General features: G+C 45.2%; 2 protein-coding genes across 2 annotated transcripts in view; one reads left to right on the top strand and one right to left on the bottom strand.

Annotated features, from left to right (window-relative positions):
* The window catches only part of DOCK5 (dedicator of cytokinesis 5), a 115371-nt gene extending 98098 nt beyond the window's left edge, over positions 1-17273 (bottom strand). The window contains exon 1 of the mRNA XM_009995016.1: positions 17261-17273. Coding sequence (XP_009993318.1) covers positions 17261-17273 — 13 coding nt within the window. The remainder of the gene's footprint in view (positions 1-17260) is intronic.
* A 1788-nt stretch (positions 17274-19061) lies between these two features.
* The window catches only part of NEFL (neurofilament, light polypeptide), a 4832-nt gene continuing 4739 nt past the window's right edge, over positions 19062-19154 (top strand). Inside the window, exon 1 of the mRNA XM_009995015.1 lies at positions 19062-19133. Within this exon, the coding sequence (XP_009993317.1) occupies positions 19062-19133 (72 nt within the window). The remainder of the gene's footprint in view (positions 19134-19154) is intronic.

The following is a 19154-nucleotide window of genomic DNA, read 5'->3' as shown; positions in this document are numbered from 1 at the left end:
GAAGTTGCCCTTGTAATGTGATCTGCAGACTTTTAAAAACCAGTCCATTGATCAGCTGCAGGAGTGAGGGACGTGATTCTATTTATTTAGGTAGTTCTTAGTGCCTGGAGCAGCACATTTAATCAATGAACACTGGCAAAAAAAGATGATAGGGAAAAAGCAGCAATAATCTAATATCAAAGACTACTTCTGTGCACAAACACTACTAATCAGATTGGCCTTCATGACTGCCTAGAATGAAATTTAACCTTAAATATGACTCCAAATTACTAGAAAGGCTGCAAGTAATTATGTTGTAGACAGCTTCCTTCTTGACATTACATATTATTTCTACTAAGGAGGTACACTAGAGTCTAGTTCTACATCAGGAAACAAATGTGAGATACTGAATACCTCTTAAAAACAAGACAAGCTGGTCTGAAAAGAAGTGAAATGACCAAAATACTTCAATAAAAAGCTTTTGAAAAAAGCAGTATAATCAAGTAGCTAGAACAGGGGTCTGCTGGTAAAAAAATCTGGATTTTATTCCCAGCTTTTGGAAGGTAGGAACTAATTAAAGGAGCCCTAGAACTCTTTGATCATGTTTTACTCTTTGGGCAGGTAGGTAGACTAGTAATTAGGCCACTATGTGAGAGAAGCAAGGGGAAAGTCATGATACCTGATGGGGACTTCTCTGTCACTGTTCAGTAGTCATTTTAGAGCAGAGATTAAATGTTGTACACCCAGCTCACCTCTCTCTGAAGCAGTGACAAAACTGTGCAAGGGTCATTCCTGGTGGCTTTGCATCTCTTAAAAAGAATAGCAGCAAACCTGTGCACTGCTGACATTACCCAGTGCCTGATACTGGGCCTTATTCTGCTGCATTGCCAATCAGTGGCAGAATTCCTGCTTGAGGGAACTACAAATGGGAATATGCCTTTGTTCATCATTTATATTATGGTGTGGACAGGGCTGGGGTTAGCATATGGCATTTGCTAATGGTCCCTCCTATCCTCCATTTCTCACAGGCAGGTAATTTAATAGAGAGGATGTCTATATCCCTTAACAAATTGAATTAAAAATGTTGCAGCAGCTGCACATGTAATAGAATCTATATCCTCTCCAGCAACCTACTTTATTGGGGGCTATTGTTTAAGGCAGTAACAGATAGTGTATAAGGAAAGATGTGCAGAATCTGGGACAATGGAGAAGCCAGCACCTGCCTTTCACTGTAACACCCCATATAAAAACAGTTCAAATACCCTTGTCTCTCTGAGGAATGTAGCTGTCACTCACCTCTCTTCTCTTGGGTTGTTTTTAAGAGCCCCTAGTTACATATCACAAGAACAGGGCATTTCTGGGGCAACAAGGTAACTAACAGCCACATTACAGACAGTAATTTTCACATAAAGTATCCATATTTAAGAGGCCAAGCTCTGCCCTGTCTCAGAAAAGCAGAATGTCAGCTCTAGTTTCCTAAATGTATCTGAGAACTTCATTTCATTGGTTTAAAATTGGATCTGCAAGCAAAAGCTGCCAGTGATGTACAACACCTAAATAAGTGACAAAGGGGTTAAGCAATCCCTGAAGGCTCCTGCCCAGGACATGCCCAGAAAAATCACTTACAGCCCTCAGTGCACAGATCTTCAGGAGTACAAAACTGCATGGTGGGACTCCCAGGAATGCACACAAGTGTGTGATGTGAGTAGTTGCCTTTGAAATCCATGGCTGTGTGTGCCCTTCCCAACTGCTGCACAGGGAATGCTGTGCCATGACAGGGCTGTGAACAGAGGACACGTGCCCTGAAGCTCTGTCAGCTTCAGACACCATAAAGATGGGAGCCAGATGGTTCATGCTCTGATGAAAAGTGCTCATTAACAGGTGTACATTATTTTCTGCAGTCAGGCTCACACATATATTTTTAAAGTGGGATGTACATGACAGTTTTTCCAAGCTCTACTGCCAATACAGCACCAGATTCAGAGAGGTGTAACAGATCAAGATAAGCTTGTTATACCAGGTAATAACAGATCCTCCAAGATAGCAACCAGCAAACTCCTCTTGCTACAATTTCAGCCAACACAGGACATCACATAGGTGGACACCCTACCCCTACAACAGCTTGAAAACAACTCTAGTGCCTGCTGATGTATCTGTTTCATAAACCATTTTAACGTGGCCTGTAAGTGAGGCTGCATACGCCTGGATTTCTCTCCCCAAGCTTCCAGGACAATCAAGAGCTGGCATAAATAATTCACAGTATGTTACCAAGAAAAGCAGCAGAGCTCCAGCATTTACATCCAGCACTGCCTGGATGCAGTATTAGTCCAGTGATGAAACCTGGAAGTGCTGGATCTTGAGAAACACTGGCTGGAATGATCTCATGATGGAAGAGAACATCAGAAGACAATCTGTCTAAAACAAAGAGAGTTGTGCTGAGTCTCTGCATTTATTTCTTGCTATGATAATAGAAAATTTAAAGATTCCCCCAGCATCCCAAAGGAGCACCCAACTTCTGTGAGAACTGATGTACAAGTGTCTGCCAGACTCCTGCCCTGCCTGGGTCAGGAGCTCCAGCAGCAATGAACATGTCTCTGGGAGGGAAGTGCTACTGTCTGGAATAACAATGTCATGTCTATAAAATAGAGATGGCTTAGATGTTAATACACAAATGCTCTCTAACCTGCTGATAGGGAGATCTCTAACTCTGTATTGTTAGTTCATGCTTCCCTCCTTTCCAAATGAAGTATCTACACTCAATCACCATGTGCCTCCTGATGCCCATTTACAGACACCCCAGCTGACAACCTGTATCCTGCTTTCACACACAAACCATCTGGGATCCAATCTCAATCCTGCCACCTCTCTGACTTCTCCCAGTTGCTCTGTCCTGTCTCATACAGATGGAGCACTGTAATTAAACCCACTAGATCCAAACACATGCAGTGAATCATTTTTACACGCAGTTCCCAGAGAGGGGGTCTCTGGTGTGTGGGCTGCAGTGGTGCAAGACAGGGAGATGTGTGTCACAGGGTAAAGAAACCCAGAAGAATCATGGGATGGTTTGGGTTGGAGGGGACCTGAAAGATCATCCAGATCCAACCCCCTGCATGGGCAGGGACACCTCCCACCAGCCCAGGCTGCTCCAAGCCCCATCCAACCTGCCCTTCAACACCCCCAGGGATGGGGCAGCCACAGCTTCCCTGGGCAACCTGGGCCAGGCTCTCACCACCCTCACACAAGAATTTCCTCCTAATGCCTCATATCAATCTCCCCTCTTCCAGTTTTGATCCATTACTCCTTGTCCCCTCACTACAATGCCAAGTAAAAAACTCCAGACATGGGTGACTGTGACACACCTCAGGTCAATTTCCATATTCTCTTTCCTTTCTGACCATAATAATGGATTTATGATTCATGGGAAAAAAAAAAAACCCAAACTACTTCTGAAATTAAATATTCTTGTAATGAAAAGTTATTATTTCTACATTCTTGTTCCATTTCCAGACCTCTGATCCCATGAAGTGTGGAAGTCAGGATGTTAAAGGCATACAGCCCCCATGAGATGACCATATCTGTCCTGTTCCACAACAAAGGATGGTACAGAATCCTCAGACCCCAACAGAATATGAAGCTTTTTCTAAGTTCAGTGAGAAAGGCTAGAATAAACATGGCCTGTTCTGCCTCCTGCTCACTCCCTGTTCATGTCTGCCTGTTTTGCCACTTAAGTGCACTGGGCTCAGGGATTTCCATGAGGCCCATCTGTAATTCCCAGCCCAGAAGCCAGTTTAGTGTGTACATGTGAGCACTTCTACCACAGGGTGCAGCCAAACCTTGCAAATCTCAATCTGTATTAGTGGCTGGAGCAAGGGCTCAGATGGCAGATACTTATTCCAATTATTCATGGGATGGCAAGCCAATTTTGTGCCTTGTTAGGTAAATTACTCCTTTAACAGGATGGGTTTACATATCTGCTGTACTAGCCTGGGGAAAGAAGGGTTTTCATCTTGCACATAATCATTCTGAATGTTGACAGATTGCAGGAAAGACACAGCAAGTATTTTACATTTAAAAGACACCAATCAGATTCTTTACCAGAATCAATAACATTAACATCATGTATTAACATAAGGCATTTACCAAAATGTCCTCATTTTGCAGCAGTATCATTTTGGAGCAACCCATGAGGAGCCCTTAAGTGCCCATGGTCCTTGTAATAAGCAAATGTAATAGGACCAAATTCAGATGACATTACCAGTACCACTTAAACCTCCTGTAGTTAATATTTAGGCAGAAGAATCCAAATGCCCTTTGAAGCTGATTAGTATTTGTGATGCATCTCAAGACCTGTAGATTAGAAGCTCCAGAATAAGCCAATGTTTTACTGTATTATTAGTCAATCAAACAGAGAAACACACATTGAAATTAAATTGCTGGGAAAACCTTGATGCTTCCTCTACTCTTTCTTTTCCTCCATCCTTTAATTCTATTTCTGTGATAAGCTATTACATTTCAAGAGCCCAGTCTTTAATACTCCTTTTGTAGTTACACAAAGTGCATTAGGAACGATCTGCCCACCAGCTACCACAGAAGAGTCACAGGCATCAGTTCCAAATGTTCCAAAGCAGTTTGCTGGGCTCAGAGACTTTAATATTAAGTGTGGGAGGAAATCAGAGACACACAGGGAAGGGAAAACCAGCAGCCTTCCTACACACCCTCCTTATTCATTTGAGTAATCTCCTTAAAGCTATTCAAAGCCTGATGTATCTGATGTTACAGACAGACAAGAACTTCTGTCTCTACAAATAACTTGATGAAAATGACAGGACTTGACAAAAAAAAAAAAACCAAATTTCCTGGTTCCAAGTCTCCACTCTAACCCTCTCATCTTCCTAGAAGAAAAATAACTCATCCATTAGGGAACATCTACCTACCTCTCAAGACATGCAGCCAGGAATGGCTGAGCTCAAAAACAGATGTGAAAAAGGAAACAACAAGGATGTGAGCAGATTCTGGATCACAGGCTGAGAAAAAGGCAAAGGTTTTTCCTGCATCTGACCAGCAGCTCACTAGGAGCCAGAATTTCAGAGCTCAGAAACAAGTTTTCTAGTTCTTACCCTTCCAGCAAATTCCTCCCAAAAGTCATGTTCTCAACCACATTAGAATTAGGACTCAGAGATTTAGGGGAGGCCTGTGCCAAGGACAGGTGCCCAGATTGAGATTTGTGGCTACCAGTGGCCACTGAACTAAAATGCTGGAGTCAGAAGCAGAAGGGATTAATGGTCAACATTATTTTTCTGTGTAACTCATGTACCCTGCTGGTCTCACAGCTATTTTAAAGTTAGATTTCAGGCCAGGAAGAGCTAATGAGCCAGATTTATTGTGGGACTTGGCCACAACTGGTCTGGCTTTGTCCTACAAGTTGGAGGAGGAAGGACTGATTTTCAGTGGTTTCTTAAATGCTTCATTGTTTCTTCCAGCATATATTTCTCCATTTAATGCATTTTAGAATTAATAACAGAGTGATTTAGATTGGATGCTGTAAACAGTACATAGGGTTAGACACTGCAGGAAAGGCATTAAGATATAAAGTATATTAACACAGAAACTGTAGTTTACTCAGTAATTGTATAAGTCTTCTGGAAAAAACCTGTGCATGATCACTTAACAAAAAGGATCATAATGCATCATAACTAGACAAGGTGTGACTGTGAAATACATTTAATTATTAAATTTCAAGACCCTGCTTTAAAATATGGGAGGGCAAAAGAGCTTCTGAAGTCAAAGTACAATTTTGTTTTGTTTTCTTTTTATTATTAAATATAGAAGTTCTGAACATAGAATCATGAAATGTTTAACTTTGGGAGGGACCTTAAAAGCTCATCCAGATCCAGCCCCCTGCATGGGCAGGGACACCTCCCACCAGCCCAGGTTGCTCCAAGCCCCATCCAACCTGCCCTTCAACACCCCCAGGGATGGGGCAGCCACAGCTTCCCTGGGCAACCTGGGCCAGGCTCTCACCACCCTCACACCAAAGAATTCCCTCCTCATCTCCAACCTCCAGCTCCCTCTCCCAGTTTTCATCCATCCCCCTCATCCCATCCCTCCCTGCCCTTGTCCCAAGCCCCTCCCCAGCTTTCCTGGAGCCCCTTCAGGCACTGGAAGCTGCTCTAAGGTGTCCCTGGAGCCTTCTCTTCTCCAGGCTGAACATATTAAAGCGCGATTTAAAAATAGTAAGTATGAGCTAATCATAAAAATCAACATGCAGTGGTAATATCTCTTTGTAATAATACAAAGCAAGGAAGATTCTAGGATAGTGCAGTCTGGAGCTGCAAGACATGAAGCAAGGAATCAGCACCCCCTGACAAGAAAGCTAACTCAAACAAGCACTTTGATTTTCAGGAGACTAGGAGCCTTCACTTCATAAATTCCCATCTGGTGTTGCAGATTTCAACTGCCACTACAGAGGAAAGGACAAACATCAAAGTGTTGATGCAAGTTTTTTCCTCTGCCAGCTGCCAGCGTTCACTCAGCAGCCCTTTCTTCCCAAGCCCCTGCCTCTGTGCAACAAGCACAGCCCTGCTCTGAGATCCACCTTCCCCCTTCCTATTTTCCTGCAGAGCATCCTCCCCAGAGCTCCAGGCTGGGCAGCTCCTGAGAGTTCTCCTGAGATGTTCTGCAGCAATCCCCGAGGAAAAAGAGGTTAAAGGAGCAGCTGGTACAGCAGGCACAGAGTGCTTTATTGCTGCCTGTTCCAGCAACACACAAAAAACCCCTCTTTCCCCTGCCCCAGCCCTTCTTCCAAGAAATGTCTGCCCGATGGATAATCGTTGCTGATTCAATGCCCTGGAGGGCTCCTTTACAGAAGAAAATTGCTGCAGCATTCACTGTATTCATCCAGTATTATTGCTGCTCTCTGGAGGAACAGAAAGATCCATTACCCAAGGAGAAAGAGATTCAGCATCACCTTATGGCAGCTACACTGATAGATTTCTATTTTAAAGCAACGCCTGCTTTTGAGAGGGGGGGGGAAATGAGAAAGCAAGAGAGAGTCAGGCTAGAGGAAAAGAGGAGTCTGAGCTGCCTCCCATCGGTTGCACTGCGGGAGAATAGGAAGGGGCTGGGAAGTTGCAAAGGAGGAGCAGGCGCTGCAGAAGTGACTCAGCATCCTCCTGCGGCAGGAGGGAGGCAGGGAGCAGCCCCGGCTGCACAGGGACCCCAGCCACCCCAGAGCCCTCCCAGCTCTCCTTCTGCCCCAAAACCTCCCTGCAAATAACTGCAGGAGCCACAGTTACTTCCACAGCCTGCCCAGAGCATCCCTGGAGCCCCAGGGCCTGGCTCCAGGGAGAGCATCAGCAAAGGTGCCAATCCAGAGAGACCCTCACTCTCCCCTGGAGCTGCAGGAATATTAACTCCCATATCCAGCTCCTACTCACTGAAGAGCAGCTGGTTCCTCTTCCCCTCCTGCACCCCATCTAATTCTCACAGAGCTGTGCACCACTACTTTCAGAAAAGTGGAGGGGGGGGAAAAAAGGGGCAAATAGCACTGGATGTCCAGACCCACACAACTGGAGCTGCTCCCTACAGGGTGCAACACATGAAGACAACATGGGAAAGGAACCTTGTGCTTTGACCCTCATCCCAGAGCTGCTCAGTCTGCAGGAGCAAGCAGAGAACCTCATCCCTTCATGATCACCAGTGGGAAACTGGTCTCTTCCCACTGGAAATGGGACCAGTTCCTGTGGGGAGAAGCTCTTGCTGTGCACAAACACTGCTTTGCCAGCTTGGCAGAGGCTGCAGGGAAGTGAGGGAAGCCATTAGCTCATGTGCTGCTCAGTTTGCCTTGATTTCCCATCTGTTTCCATCCAACCTTTCCACTCCTTATTTACAACCTTCCTCTTGGGTGCTGTTGGTTATTTTTTTTTTTTGAGGAAAGGTAAATGGGACTTTTTTTTCTTCCACCTCTCCCCAGATTTTCCCTGGCCCTTCTCTCAGAACACTTAGGGGAAAAGAAAAAAAAAACCTTCCCTAGGAAGAAATGGTTCTGATCCCACGGATCCCCCAATCACCCCATTTTGTTGCAGCATTTTTGGCCACTTTAGGGAGAGTTTTATGTAGCAGAAGCCACCAACACCACCTCATGGTGTGAGGTCTGGAGGTGATTAGGCCACTGGAAACTTGTTAATTTGATTTAAAAAACAGGGCAAAGGAGGAATGCCTGAGTGACTGCTGCTGAGTTGGAAAGGGAGACTTGCTCTTCCCAATTCTTTCCCTGCTTGCAGCAGTCAGGCTTCTGGCCAAAGTAGCCTGGGACCTGGTAGCTCCTCCTCTATGCGGGACTCTCCTCCCTCCCTCCTCTCTCTGTCTGGAAGCTGCAGTGTTGAACTTTTGCCAGGAACTGGACCTGCTGCAGAAGCAGCAGCTCCCACAGGGAGGGGGGAAGAAGCAGATTGAGTGATGCCTTCTCTAAGCTCCCCCTGACAGCAGCTAGTAAAACAATCCCTTCTCCCTCGTTCTTCCCCTCTCTGCTTATAGGAAGCCTCTGTTAATCCATAAATTCCCACGACAGGGTCCTGCCATCCCCTCGCTGCAGTGACAGGCAGAGGACACTGCCAAGGGCTGATGGAAGAGTTTGCTCCCCTCCTTCTCCATTTACAGAAGGTCAAATCCCCTCTTACCATGTCCCATCCCTCCCTAAGGATGGGCAGAGAAACTTCACTTAAGTTTTTCCCTTGGGCAGCACCTGCTTCTTCCCTAAGAACTCCAGAAGAAAGTTTCTGTTCCCTTTCTGCCCTCCCTTCTCCCCTTAAATTACAACTTCATGGGGCAAAGTCCCGACAGGAGGCGCTGGAAGGACACACAGAGCACCAAAACCCTGCAGCCTGACCCCAGCAAACCCAGAATTAACCCTTCCTGCAGCCTTTTCCCTTCCCACCCTGCCCAGCATTTCTCAGTCCACTGCAGGCTCCTGGGAGGCATGGCAAGCTTCCTGCAGGAATGATTTAGGTCAGATGATATGGATGGTAACCCCACCCCTCAAGGCAAGCCCTAGATGCAGTTGCACATCTTGGCCAGCCTGCATGAAACCTGCAATGCATTGGGTTTTGTCACACTAAACCTCAGCAGCCACTAAACTAAAAAATTTGCCTCCTGTCTTACTCATCAGGCTGCATTACTCTAAGACATAACTCCTCCTTTCCTCCCCCCTCAGCTATCCCACACACTTGAATTTTGAGGGGACAGCCCCAAAACCCACCTTCACCTTCCTCTGGCTCTGCTGTGCCTGCACATGCAGGCGTTTGCTTCCCAGGAGCTGCTGCCCCCAGGGCTGCAGCCTGAGAATGGCTCCTCTTTCTGCAGCAAAACCTGCAGGCTCACAGCATCGAATCACTTCTCTGGACACCTGATCTCCAGACTTGCTGGTCTTGCTCCTTTGCTCACATGAGGGGAAAAAGGAGCACTGCCAGGCTCAGCAATCACTTCATCAACACAACACAAGGAGTGTCCCCAGCCTTACAGAAAGTTACCCGTGTCCCTAGATGCTGTGGATAATGTGATGATTTCCTCTTTGCTGTCTTTGTGTACACACACAAAAGAAAGAGAGAGATTAAAAACAAGTTGCATGTAGCCACCCTTGAAATTAATAATTAAAAAAAAAAGGAATTAATGAAACTGCTTTCCATGCTGAGCATGCAATGGGTAGAACAAACAAACTAGGCATCTTTTCCTGAAATCATTTCTCTTGAAATCCTTTTTCCAGTGCTTCAAAAGCACCAGTACATCTCAGAGCTTGTACAAATATCTTCACTTAAATGTATCAGAACAAAAACCTCTTGGTTTCATGGTTTAGATAATTACATACTAAGAAGCCTTTGCTACAATATGCTGTCTTCTGGTCACTTCTTGTTCCCATCCATCTAGCAATTCTGGCTCTCACATACCAGACAAAGAGCACTGTTCAAGGACATAGAACCACCATGCTCATGTGCAGCAGGTCAGAGAGCTCTTTCAGCTTCCCCAAAGATCACCCCATCTGCAACCAGGCACAAACCAGGAGGCAGTAAGAATCCACCCATAAAACCTTTGCTGCAAACAAGTAGCTCTGACACTGCTGCCCAGCTGTGTTACCCTGCAGTGCCCATCACTGCATTGAAAGGTGAAACAGGACTTTTCATGTTTGGCTTCAGTATTTGAAATATGCTTATGACAGCTTCACAAGCATCCTCTTCTGGCTTTCATCAATAAAAAGAGAGACAAAGGGATACATCTGGCTACCTCATCTTTCCTAATCCCCTGTCTATTCAGAGCTATTCTCTACAGCACCATCTCCAGTGCTTTATCCTGCCTCATAATAAATGGCCAAGTTATTCTCCTTGAAAAGCAAATACCATTTCTAGTCAGTTCTGATGGCCCTGTTTGTAAATCAGCAGACCCTAGAAGAGTGATTTCTTCTTTAACTGTGGAAGCCTAGAAACTGCACTCCTTTCAGCTGCTGCAGGAATGTTATCTCAGTTGCAATGGGTCAGGTAGGCAGATCTCCCACACCTCTATCAGATGACTCCTGGGGAGCAGGGCAAGTGCACATTTCTCCACTTCTGCTGTCAGACAAGAAGCAGAAAATCACTTAGAAGGTAACACTTAAAACCATCTGCTCAACAGCCACAACACCCCTGTGAGACTTGAGAGTAACTAAAATGACTGAGTAGCTTTTGGCAGTGCCAAATAAACAGACTGAGACTAGTTAGTTATAGATGCTAATTGCTCCTGAAGTTATTTCAATAGTATGTTCCTCTTACACAAGAGAAGCTGCAAGTTTTTACTCCCCTGATGGCTCTTAAAGGGCCTAAGTGACAAGGCAAGTGCTGCCAAATCTAAAACTGGAAGTCCTTAAGGTCCAGATCTCCAGAAGAACACAGGCACCAAACTCCTATTGGCATCAATCAAGTAGAGAGGAAACATACCCTGGGAATATGCCTTCTGTTGTGAGGCTTGTGGAAGGTCCAGAGGCAGAAGGCATTGCTTGGTAACTGCACAGAGCTCCCTGAAACACAGATCATGTTCCAAAATGTACCAAAACAGACTCTTCCCAGGCTGAGCTGATTTTCCCACACTCTGGGACTACCTGTATTTTAGCCTTCACAGTCAGAGAAGGCAATGGCTGTCACATAACAATAGATCTGCTCATTATGGCCCCAGCCTGGGAGCTTCTCAAAACTCCCAACCCTGAAAAATTACATCTTTATTACTTGGCAATGAAAGACCACAAGATCATAGAATCAAGGAATGGTTTGGGTGGGAAGGGACCTGAAAGCTCATCCAGATCCACCCCCCTGCATGGGCAGGGACACCTCCCACCAGCCCAGGCTGCTCCAAGCCCCATCCAACCTGCCCTTCAACACCCCCAGGGATGGGGCAGCCACAGCTTCCCTGGGCAACCTGGCCCAGGCTCTCACCACCCTCACACCAAAGAATTCCCTCCTCATGACCAACCTTAATCTCCCCTCTTCCAGTTTTCATCCATCCCCCCTTGTCCTCTCACTAAAAGCCCTCAGGATTTCAGGGTTCAAGTTTTGAGCAATTCCCTTTTCACTCTCTTACACTCAAAAAGAAAAAAAAAACCCACAACCCCACCAGCAGGTTCAGTGAAAGTGAGATATTTTATTTCTCAAGAAAACCCTGCACAAATAAAAAAAAAACAACACAGCAACTCCTCCTCTGCCCTTATTAGTTATATCAAGAACTCACTTGAATTCTCATAGCTCACACATGCCAGGAGAGCCTCTCAGTCTGTAATTGATCATTGAATCTAATGCATTAGAGTGGTGCAAAGCCATTTTCTCTCTCAGAGGAGTAGTGCCAGAGCTGGAACCCCTGCAGACCTCTGCAAATGTTTCAGTTACATGGTATTAGTGTAAAACCAGAGCAATGGGCTGCAGTTCATATTCTGTCCCACACATGCATAAATCCTTGACTATCATCCTTAATAACCAAATACCATTCCAAGAACATGGTGCAAGCAAGAAGATCTGAAATGTCTTTTCCAACCAGAGTGATTTGGTGTGATCTGATGCAGCAGGTCAGGTGCAGTGGCTGCAGAAGTTTAGTAATTTTTATTCATACACTGCAGAGCTGAGCAAGCTCAGCTCACTGCTGTGAAAATCAACCAGTCAACACGCTGCAATACAACACCCAGACAGTTTTATTGCTCACTTTCCTTCTGAGTTTTATGGTCAGCACTATATGCCAGGCTCTTAAATGATGGTCTGCTTCTATCTTGCTAAGAAATGCTTGCACACGTGCACAGGGGAAGATTAAAGCTTCCTAAAAGGTAGAGGTGGCTTTGTGTACACCCCACATCAATTTTTTGCTCTATATGCAGCAAGGAGCAAAATCCCTCCAAGGTTGAAAGAATAAATTAGTTCTAGGGCAAGTATTCCTCAATTATTCATCCAGATTCTGTGACTGAGGGAAGAACTGGTAATCAGGAATGTAGATTATCCTTAAGTTCCCTGCAGACCACTGATAAAAGCTGTCATGCCTTTTAATTGTGCATGCAGACAACAGACTCTCTTTTTGACCCCCATTTCAGCTTTATTGTCATTCATGCTGGAAAGTTTTTGGAAAGAAACTGTCTGTGACTGCATCCTGAGCCTTTCATATGCTCCCAGCTGTATCAGAAATGCAGTCTCCTCTACTCACTGTCATCAACAGAACTACCTTCAGCTGGTGCAGCCCTTGAGTAGTCAGCAGAAACAGGAGAACAGAGAGATGTTCACACACCTCTGGATATTGTTGCTGACTTAAGTATCCCACTTCAAAAATATGGAGGATATTAAATCATCTTATCATCATCTACAGTTGCTCAAGCACAAGTTCTAACTGCAGACATCCCTCAAACCAAACTAGATACACAGTCATTTTCCCTGAGCATTTAGAACTTTGCAGCAGCCAGTTCTTCCCTCAGCAACTCCTTGGGGCACACCAGCACCTCAGGTTCACTTTGTAACTTAATGTTCAGGTGGTTCACTGAATATTTTAAGTCTTTCACTGAGTCTACTGCTTAACATGCACAAGTACAGACCAGAAGCAGAAAACACCACTGTATAATGACCCAGGGAAAGGAAGATTTACAGGCATATTCAGCTGCTCCTACAGTTAAAGATACACCCATGACACAAGGCATGTAACTCACCTTTTTCTGCAAAAGCAATTATAACAAGCTGTCACTTTTCAAGGGAATTTAAAGGAGTTTTGTGTCCAAATTCCTTTGAGATTCAATGGGAATCAGTCATTTAGAGATGTGAAAATCCCACTTGAATCATTATGCTTGGTACCTATCAGATGTGCTGGTAAAGCTCAAACAACTGCATTAATTTCAATGTAATAGTTCTTTGAGAAGGAATGTGGCAAGAACTGTATTTCAGAAACACTGAAGACTGAAAACTATTACAACCACATTGTGAAGAACATTTTAACATGGTGAGAAAGGCTTCCAAGATAAAAAATGTAAGGAGTTAGATAAGCCATTGGAAGGGAAAAAAGAACCCTCCACCATGCTAGAGGTTAGAAATGTCAGCAAGGTAGGACAGACAGACATTGATTCTGTTGCTTTCTTCCACCCATGGCATGTTACAGCCATGAGGAACCTACATGACCTGCCTATCAGCTGTTCCATGATGTGCCATAAGATGTGATGGTCTGATGCCAACCTTGCACAACCCAGTGTAAATTGGATCTTGCAGCCATTAGGATTGATTAGATAATTCTAATGAATAGAGAGAAAAAAAAACAAGTGTTCTGCAACTCACCACGTCATGTGAGGATGGGGAAAGTGGAATCCCTTGCAAATCATCAGCAGTTGATTCAGCTGAGAACTGGCACAATTATTCTTTTATTCCTATGGCATCATAAAGTACCACTTTTTCAGGTGACAACTTAAGACAGGTGAGATCACTCACAAGGAGACAGAAGGAAAAGATGAAGCTCAGATCCTCAGGCAGCTCTAAGTGGCAGGACTTCAGGGCAGCCTACAGCCCAGTGCCAATTTACAACAAGCTCCTGATGTGGTCCTTGGTCTCTTGAGTCTGTCCCCTTCCTCCCACGGTGGCAGAAGACCCGTGTTCCAGGCAAGAGACTTTGCAAATCAGTAAATGATCTCTCTTCAAACAGGCTGAGTGGGCTTTTTCAAACCATGCACATTGCTCTGCAGCTGGCAAGGCAGGGGAGCTTTATCTCATCTGTCCAAGAATCCCTTTTATCTCTAATTGCTGGAATCAAACAAAAGCAGAACATCTATTTAATTGATTCGGGGAGTTAAGAACGAATCGTTGCAACTGCAAAGGGAAATCTGCCATCAGATTTGGTGGCCTAGTTTGGGGTTCTGATCCAAAGAATAAACAAAGCTAATGAATTTCTAATTAAGCATTCATTGATAGAGCTCAAATGAAGGAAGTGGCTGGCTGTTTCCTCCAGCTCTTGTAATCAAGAGACAGAACAAGCTCAACGTGAGCAAATTAATGTTACTGTGCCCAACAAAACAGAAATGGTCTGAGCAATAATAAAATAATGAAAGCTGCTCAGGCACAAACAAAGCAAATAGCTGCTCAGAAGAAATACACTAAATACTTCCTAGCATTTCTTCTGTGTCTGCCAGATACTGGATTTCAGTCCTTGCAGACCAAATTCTGCACAGGCCTTGACAGTTCATGTCAGTGTTTGTCTCCTCTTGAAGGGGCTGTTGGGAACACAGGGGGCAGACCCCCCAAAATGTAAGACTCCTTCCAATCCATAAAAGAAAAATGCAGCAGGATTCAGAGAATCTAAGAACAGGTAATTTTAATTTGCACATTTCAAAACTGATTTGGAGGTTTTAATTTCATTGTAGAAACAGACATAATATCTGGATTCCTAATTTCCAGACAAGGGAAAGAACATAGAACCCTGTACCTGTGCTCCTGACTTTCAAAATACTCCCCTGAGAGCCAGAGGGTCAGTAACACACAACAGCAATTTTCAGTGTGTTCAACTTAGACCAGATAGATTCTAGCAGACATGCTAGAAGTTCTAGCAGACACAGGCATGCTGTACTGCATCCCCACAGCACTGACACTGGCACAGAGCTTGGACTGCTACACTGGACCCGTTCCAGCTCCCCCCTTCTTCTTCAGAGCTGCTCTGATCAATCTTATAAATAAAAATCAATCAATTAATCCATAAAACATGGTGCCACAGAATGACAATATGTTGGGTTTTGCAGTAAATGTAGTAGTACAAAACACTGGGAAAGGAAATTGCTTAATCATACTTTACTCTGTAGAGTACCTCTCAGCTATTTTGTGATATGGGTGCCATGCATGGATCAACCCTTTCCATCTCTTTATATATTGTATAAAAAACCACAGTGTTGCACAACACATCAGAGGGATGTAATATTTTCAACACAGAAGGGCCCTTTTCCCCCACTCTCAGAGCTGTGCCTTGATAGAGTAGAAACAACTTTTAAAAACCCCAGATACAAGCAATGCTTTAGCTGTTCTGCCTTAGGGCTGCTGGTTTCTGCTAGTTCAAAATAAGCAGTTACAGCTCTTTTGATGGTCCTGAAAAAAGACCAGGAGGAGACAATGAAGACTTCTGCTGTACACCTCAATGCCAAACACCCCGATACACTTTCTACTGGGGAAACTGGTTTTTTTCATAAGAAAACAAACAAACAAGACAAACCCCACTAGACTTCAGTGCCCAAGTGTTCTGCAGCACAGAGGAATTTTCACCAACTCTAGTTGCACCCAAGTAACTTCTTAGTGCTCAATGAGGCTCAGGGCTCAGACCTTCACTATTCCCTGAGCAAAGGCCATTCCTAGACTGAGTCCAAGCTAACTCAGTGTGTAGCAGAGGAAAACATACAAAGAAGATGCTGCTGTCATGGAGCTGCTGGCTTTTGCCTATGCAGCAGTAGCAGGTGGCTGCCCAGCTGCCACTTTGTCATGTCAGTACTGTTATTTCTTATAATTCACCAGGATCATTGGCATTTTGAACGTGAGGTTGGGATTCTTCTCCTGAAAGGTTGTTAGATGAGATGATGGGACTCACACCTAACTAAGCCAGCAGGAGAACAGCAGGTAGAAAGGGACATCACATCTTGCTGCTGGGTGACTCAGCTCAGCCAGTACCTGCCTGCTTGTTCCAACACAGTCTTAAGGATGAGCCACACAGGGCAGACCATTTCATTCCAGCTGGCAGCCAGTTTTCACCCTGTTCCTCTGTTCACCACCGTGGCAAACATTTTGCTAACAATAACCTGCCAATGGGACAGGCTTTATGGCAAAAGGGAATGGGGGAGCTGGAGTCAGCACATCCTGTGCCTGGAAATACAGGTTTCCAGAGCAGGATGCCTTCAGTAGGAGCTTTCTTTTCCTTCTAGTAACAAAGCTTGATCCTTACCTCTGAGTCACACTCCAACTCCACACAGCAGGGCTGTCTGCAGACACACTTTCCCATCCTCCTGGCACACACTGCTGGCAGAGAGGGGGGGCTTTTCCACTCATTTTCCCTTGTTTTTAAAAAAAAGTACAAGGAAGAGCATTAAAAGCCTACAATTACAAAGCTTATTTTCTTGGGATATGATGGGGAGTTGTTTTTAAAAGCTGAGATATATTCCTTTATTAATAGATGGCACAATAACTGATATCATTAATAACTAAAACTTATGCTCAAATTGAATGTAGGGGAGAAAAGTATAAATCCACTGGGCATGAAACAAGGCATGCCACTTCACATGAATTAAATGTTCTACAATAATTTGTGTTTAGAAGCTCACTGAACCTCTGACCAAGCCCACTGTGAATCTTTTCATCTTGCTACAACATCTACATTGCTCCTTTCTTCCCTGTGTTCTCTGCAAGCTACACAAGAAACCTATTTTGGGCAAACACCAAAATCAATCTCTGTTAAAGCTAACATGTATTAGCACATAAAGCTATACCTGTGCTGCTGTACTTTGCATATTTGATGTCTGAATAATGGATAGTTGATCTAACATGCATGAATGCAAATGCTACTGACATTTAAATCAAATGTTGAATAAAATGATTAGTAGAAGCCTCACTTGCATTGCTTGTCAGTGGAGAATAATTCCATTCATCCTCCTGAGGGCACTTTAGATTTGCAAAATAAAATCTCTCATCAGCTCTACTGTGATAGTGACACAGAAGCCTCTACCACCTCTTGAAACTGTTCATTCCATGTAGCTTAAGCTCAGAAGAAAAAAGGTGTAGCTTTTTACCTCTGCCAGCCATTGCCCTTCACAGCTTAACATCCCTCCTATTCAAGTATCCTGAAAACCATGGCAATGATGCCACACAACAGGTAACACTGCTTGAGGTCACTGGAAGATGGTAGGAAACACCAACCCTGCTCTACCTTTGGCAGATGACTGGTAGTAAGCAGGCTTGTCTTTGTGCCATTAGTGACAGGCACACAGATTAACTTATCTATATTACTGTCTTTCCCCCTTCTTTAGGAAGAAACTAAGCACTTCTGTGGTATCTCTCTCCTAACAAATGTCTCCCAACCCCCACCTACATTTAACTCCTTCCTCAAGAAAACTTTGAGGAGCTTGTTCAGCAGCAAATTTGGTACCTTCTGACTCAGGGAGACAAACTATCATTGCCCTTTTGAGCATCCAATTAAGTCTGTAATAAATATATTCCCAGATTACCTTTGATAACTCTCTGCTACATAAATACTGTTCTGTTTTAGTCAACCAGTAATACTGTGGGTAGCTGCAGGGCAGTTATTTAGTTTTAGTCTTTGTTATTAGCCCAACTAGGTAAGGATAAATACTCAGCCCTTATGATCCAAGTCTCAGACAGGACTTACCTCTAGTGAATCTCAAGGAACAGAGGAAGCAAAGGTAACCAGATACTGATGTATTCTGCCAGGACTGTGAACCACACCTATGTGCTTTCTCACAGATTTGTTTACATGTAATTACCTGGTTATTAGGAACACTTGGTGAAGAGCAGGATCCTGAGGAGCACACACACCATGGAAAAACTGCAAATGGAAGGGAGAAACAACCCCCTCGTTGCTGTTGATGCACACAGGGAGGTGCTGAAAGGGTTGTGGGCCTCACTGAGACCCCAACCACAACACTGAGCCTCCAACAACCCCCCAGAGCTTGCCCAGGGTGACTGGTGGGGAATGGGAGGAGGAGGGGGGAGGAGGAGTTACACACAGGTGGGAAAGGGGATGAGGAGTTACACACAGGTGGGAAAGGGGATGAGGAGTTACACACAGGTGGGAAAGGGGATGAGGAGTTACACACAAGGTGGGAAAGGGATGAGTTCATCTACACAGAGGGTGGGAAAGGGGAGGAGAAGGGAAGAGGAGAGTTACACACAAGGTGGGAAAGGGGATGAGGGAAGAAGAGAGTTACACAGAGGGTGGGAAAGGGGAGGAGAAGGGAAGAGGAGAGTTACACACAAGGTGGGAAAGGGGAGGGGGAAAGAGGAGAGTTAGATACAAGGTGGGAAAGGGGAGGAGGAAGGAAGAGGAGTTACACACAGGGTGGGAAAGGGGATGAGGAGTTACACACAAGGTGGGAAAGGGGATGAGGGAAGAAGAGAGTTACACAGAGGGTGGGAAAGGGGAGGAGAAGGGAAGAGGAGAGTTACACACAAGGTGGGAAAGGGGAGGGGGAAAGAGGAGAGTTAGATACAAGGTGGGAAAGGGGAGGAGGGAAGAGGAGAGTTAAACACAAGGTGGGAAAGGGGAGGAGGAGGAGGGAGAGTTACACATGAGGCGGGCAGGTTGGGATGAGGGGAGTTACAGGGCAGGAAAGGGGAGGAGGAGCAGAGTTAGATACCAGGGGGGAAAGAGGAGGATGAGGGGAGGGAGGCAGCGAGACCTGAGGTGTGTCTGGGGCGGTACCACGAGGAGCTAACCCAGAGCCCAGCCCCGCAGCAAGCCCAGCCCAGCCCCGCTCCTCCCTCCCCATCCCGCTCCTCCCGCTCCTCCGGCGCATAAAACGGGTCCGCGGGGTTGGCCGGCCCTCAGAGGAGCCTCTCCCCTTCCCGATCACCATGAGCTCGTACGGCTACGACCCGTTCTTCCCTCCCTACAAGCGGCGTTTCGCGGACGCTCCGCGCCTGCACGTCTCGCTGCGCAGCGGCAGC

The sequence above is a fragment of the Chaetura pelagica genome, unplaced genomic scaffold (genome assembly GCF_000747805.2).
Source record: "Chaetura pelagica isolate M959 unplaced genomic scaffold, ChaPel_1.0 scaffold383, whole genome shotgun sequence".
In the NCBI taxonomy this organism is placed as follows: domain Eukaryota; kingdom Metazoa; phylum Chordata; class Aves; order Apodiformes; family Apodidae; genus Chaetura; species Chaetura pelagica.
The sequence above is the reverse complement of the archived record's forward strand: the minus strand, read 5'-3'. Positions and strand labels throughout refer to the sequence as shown.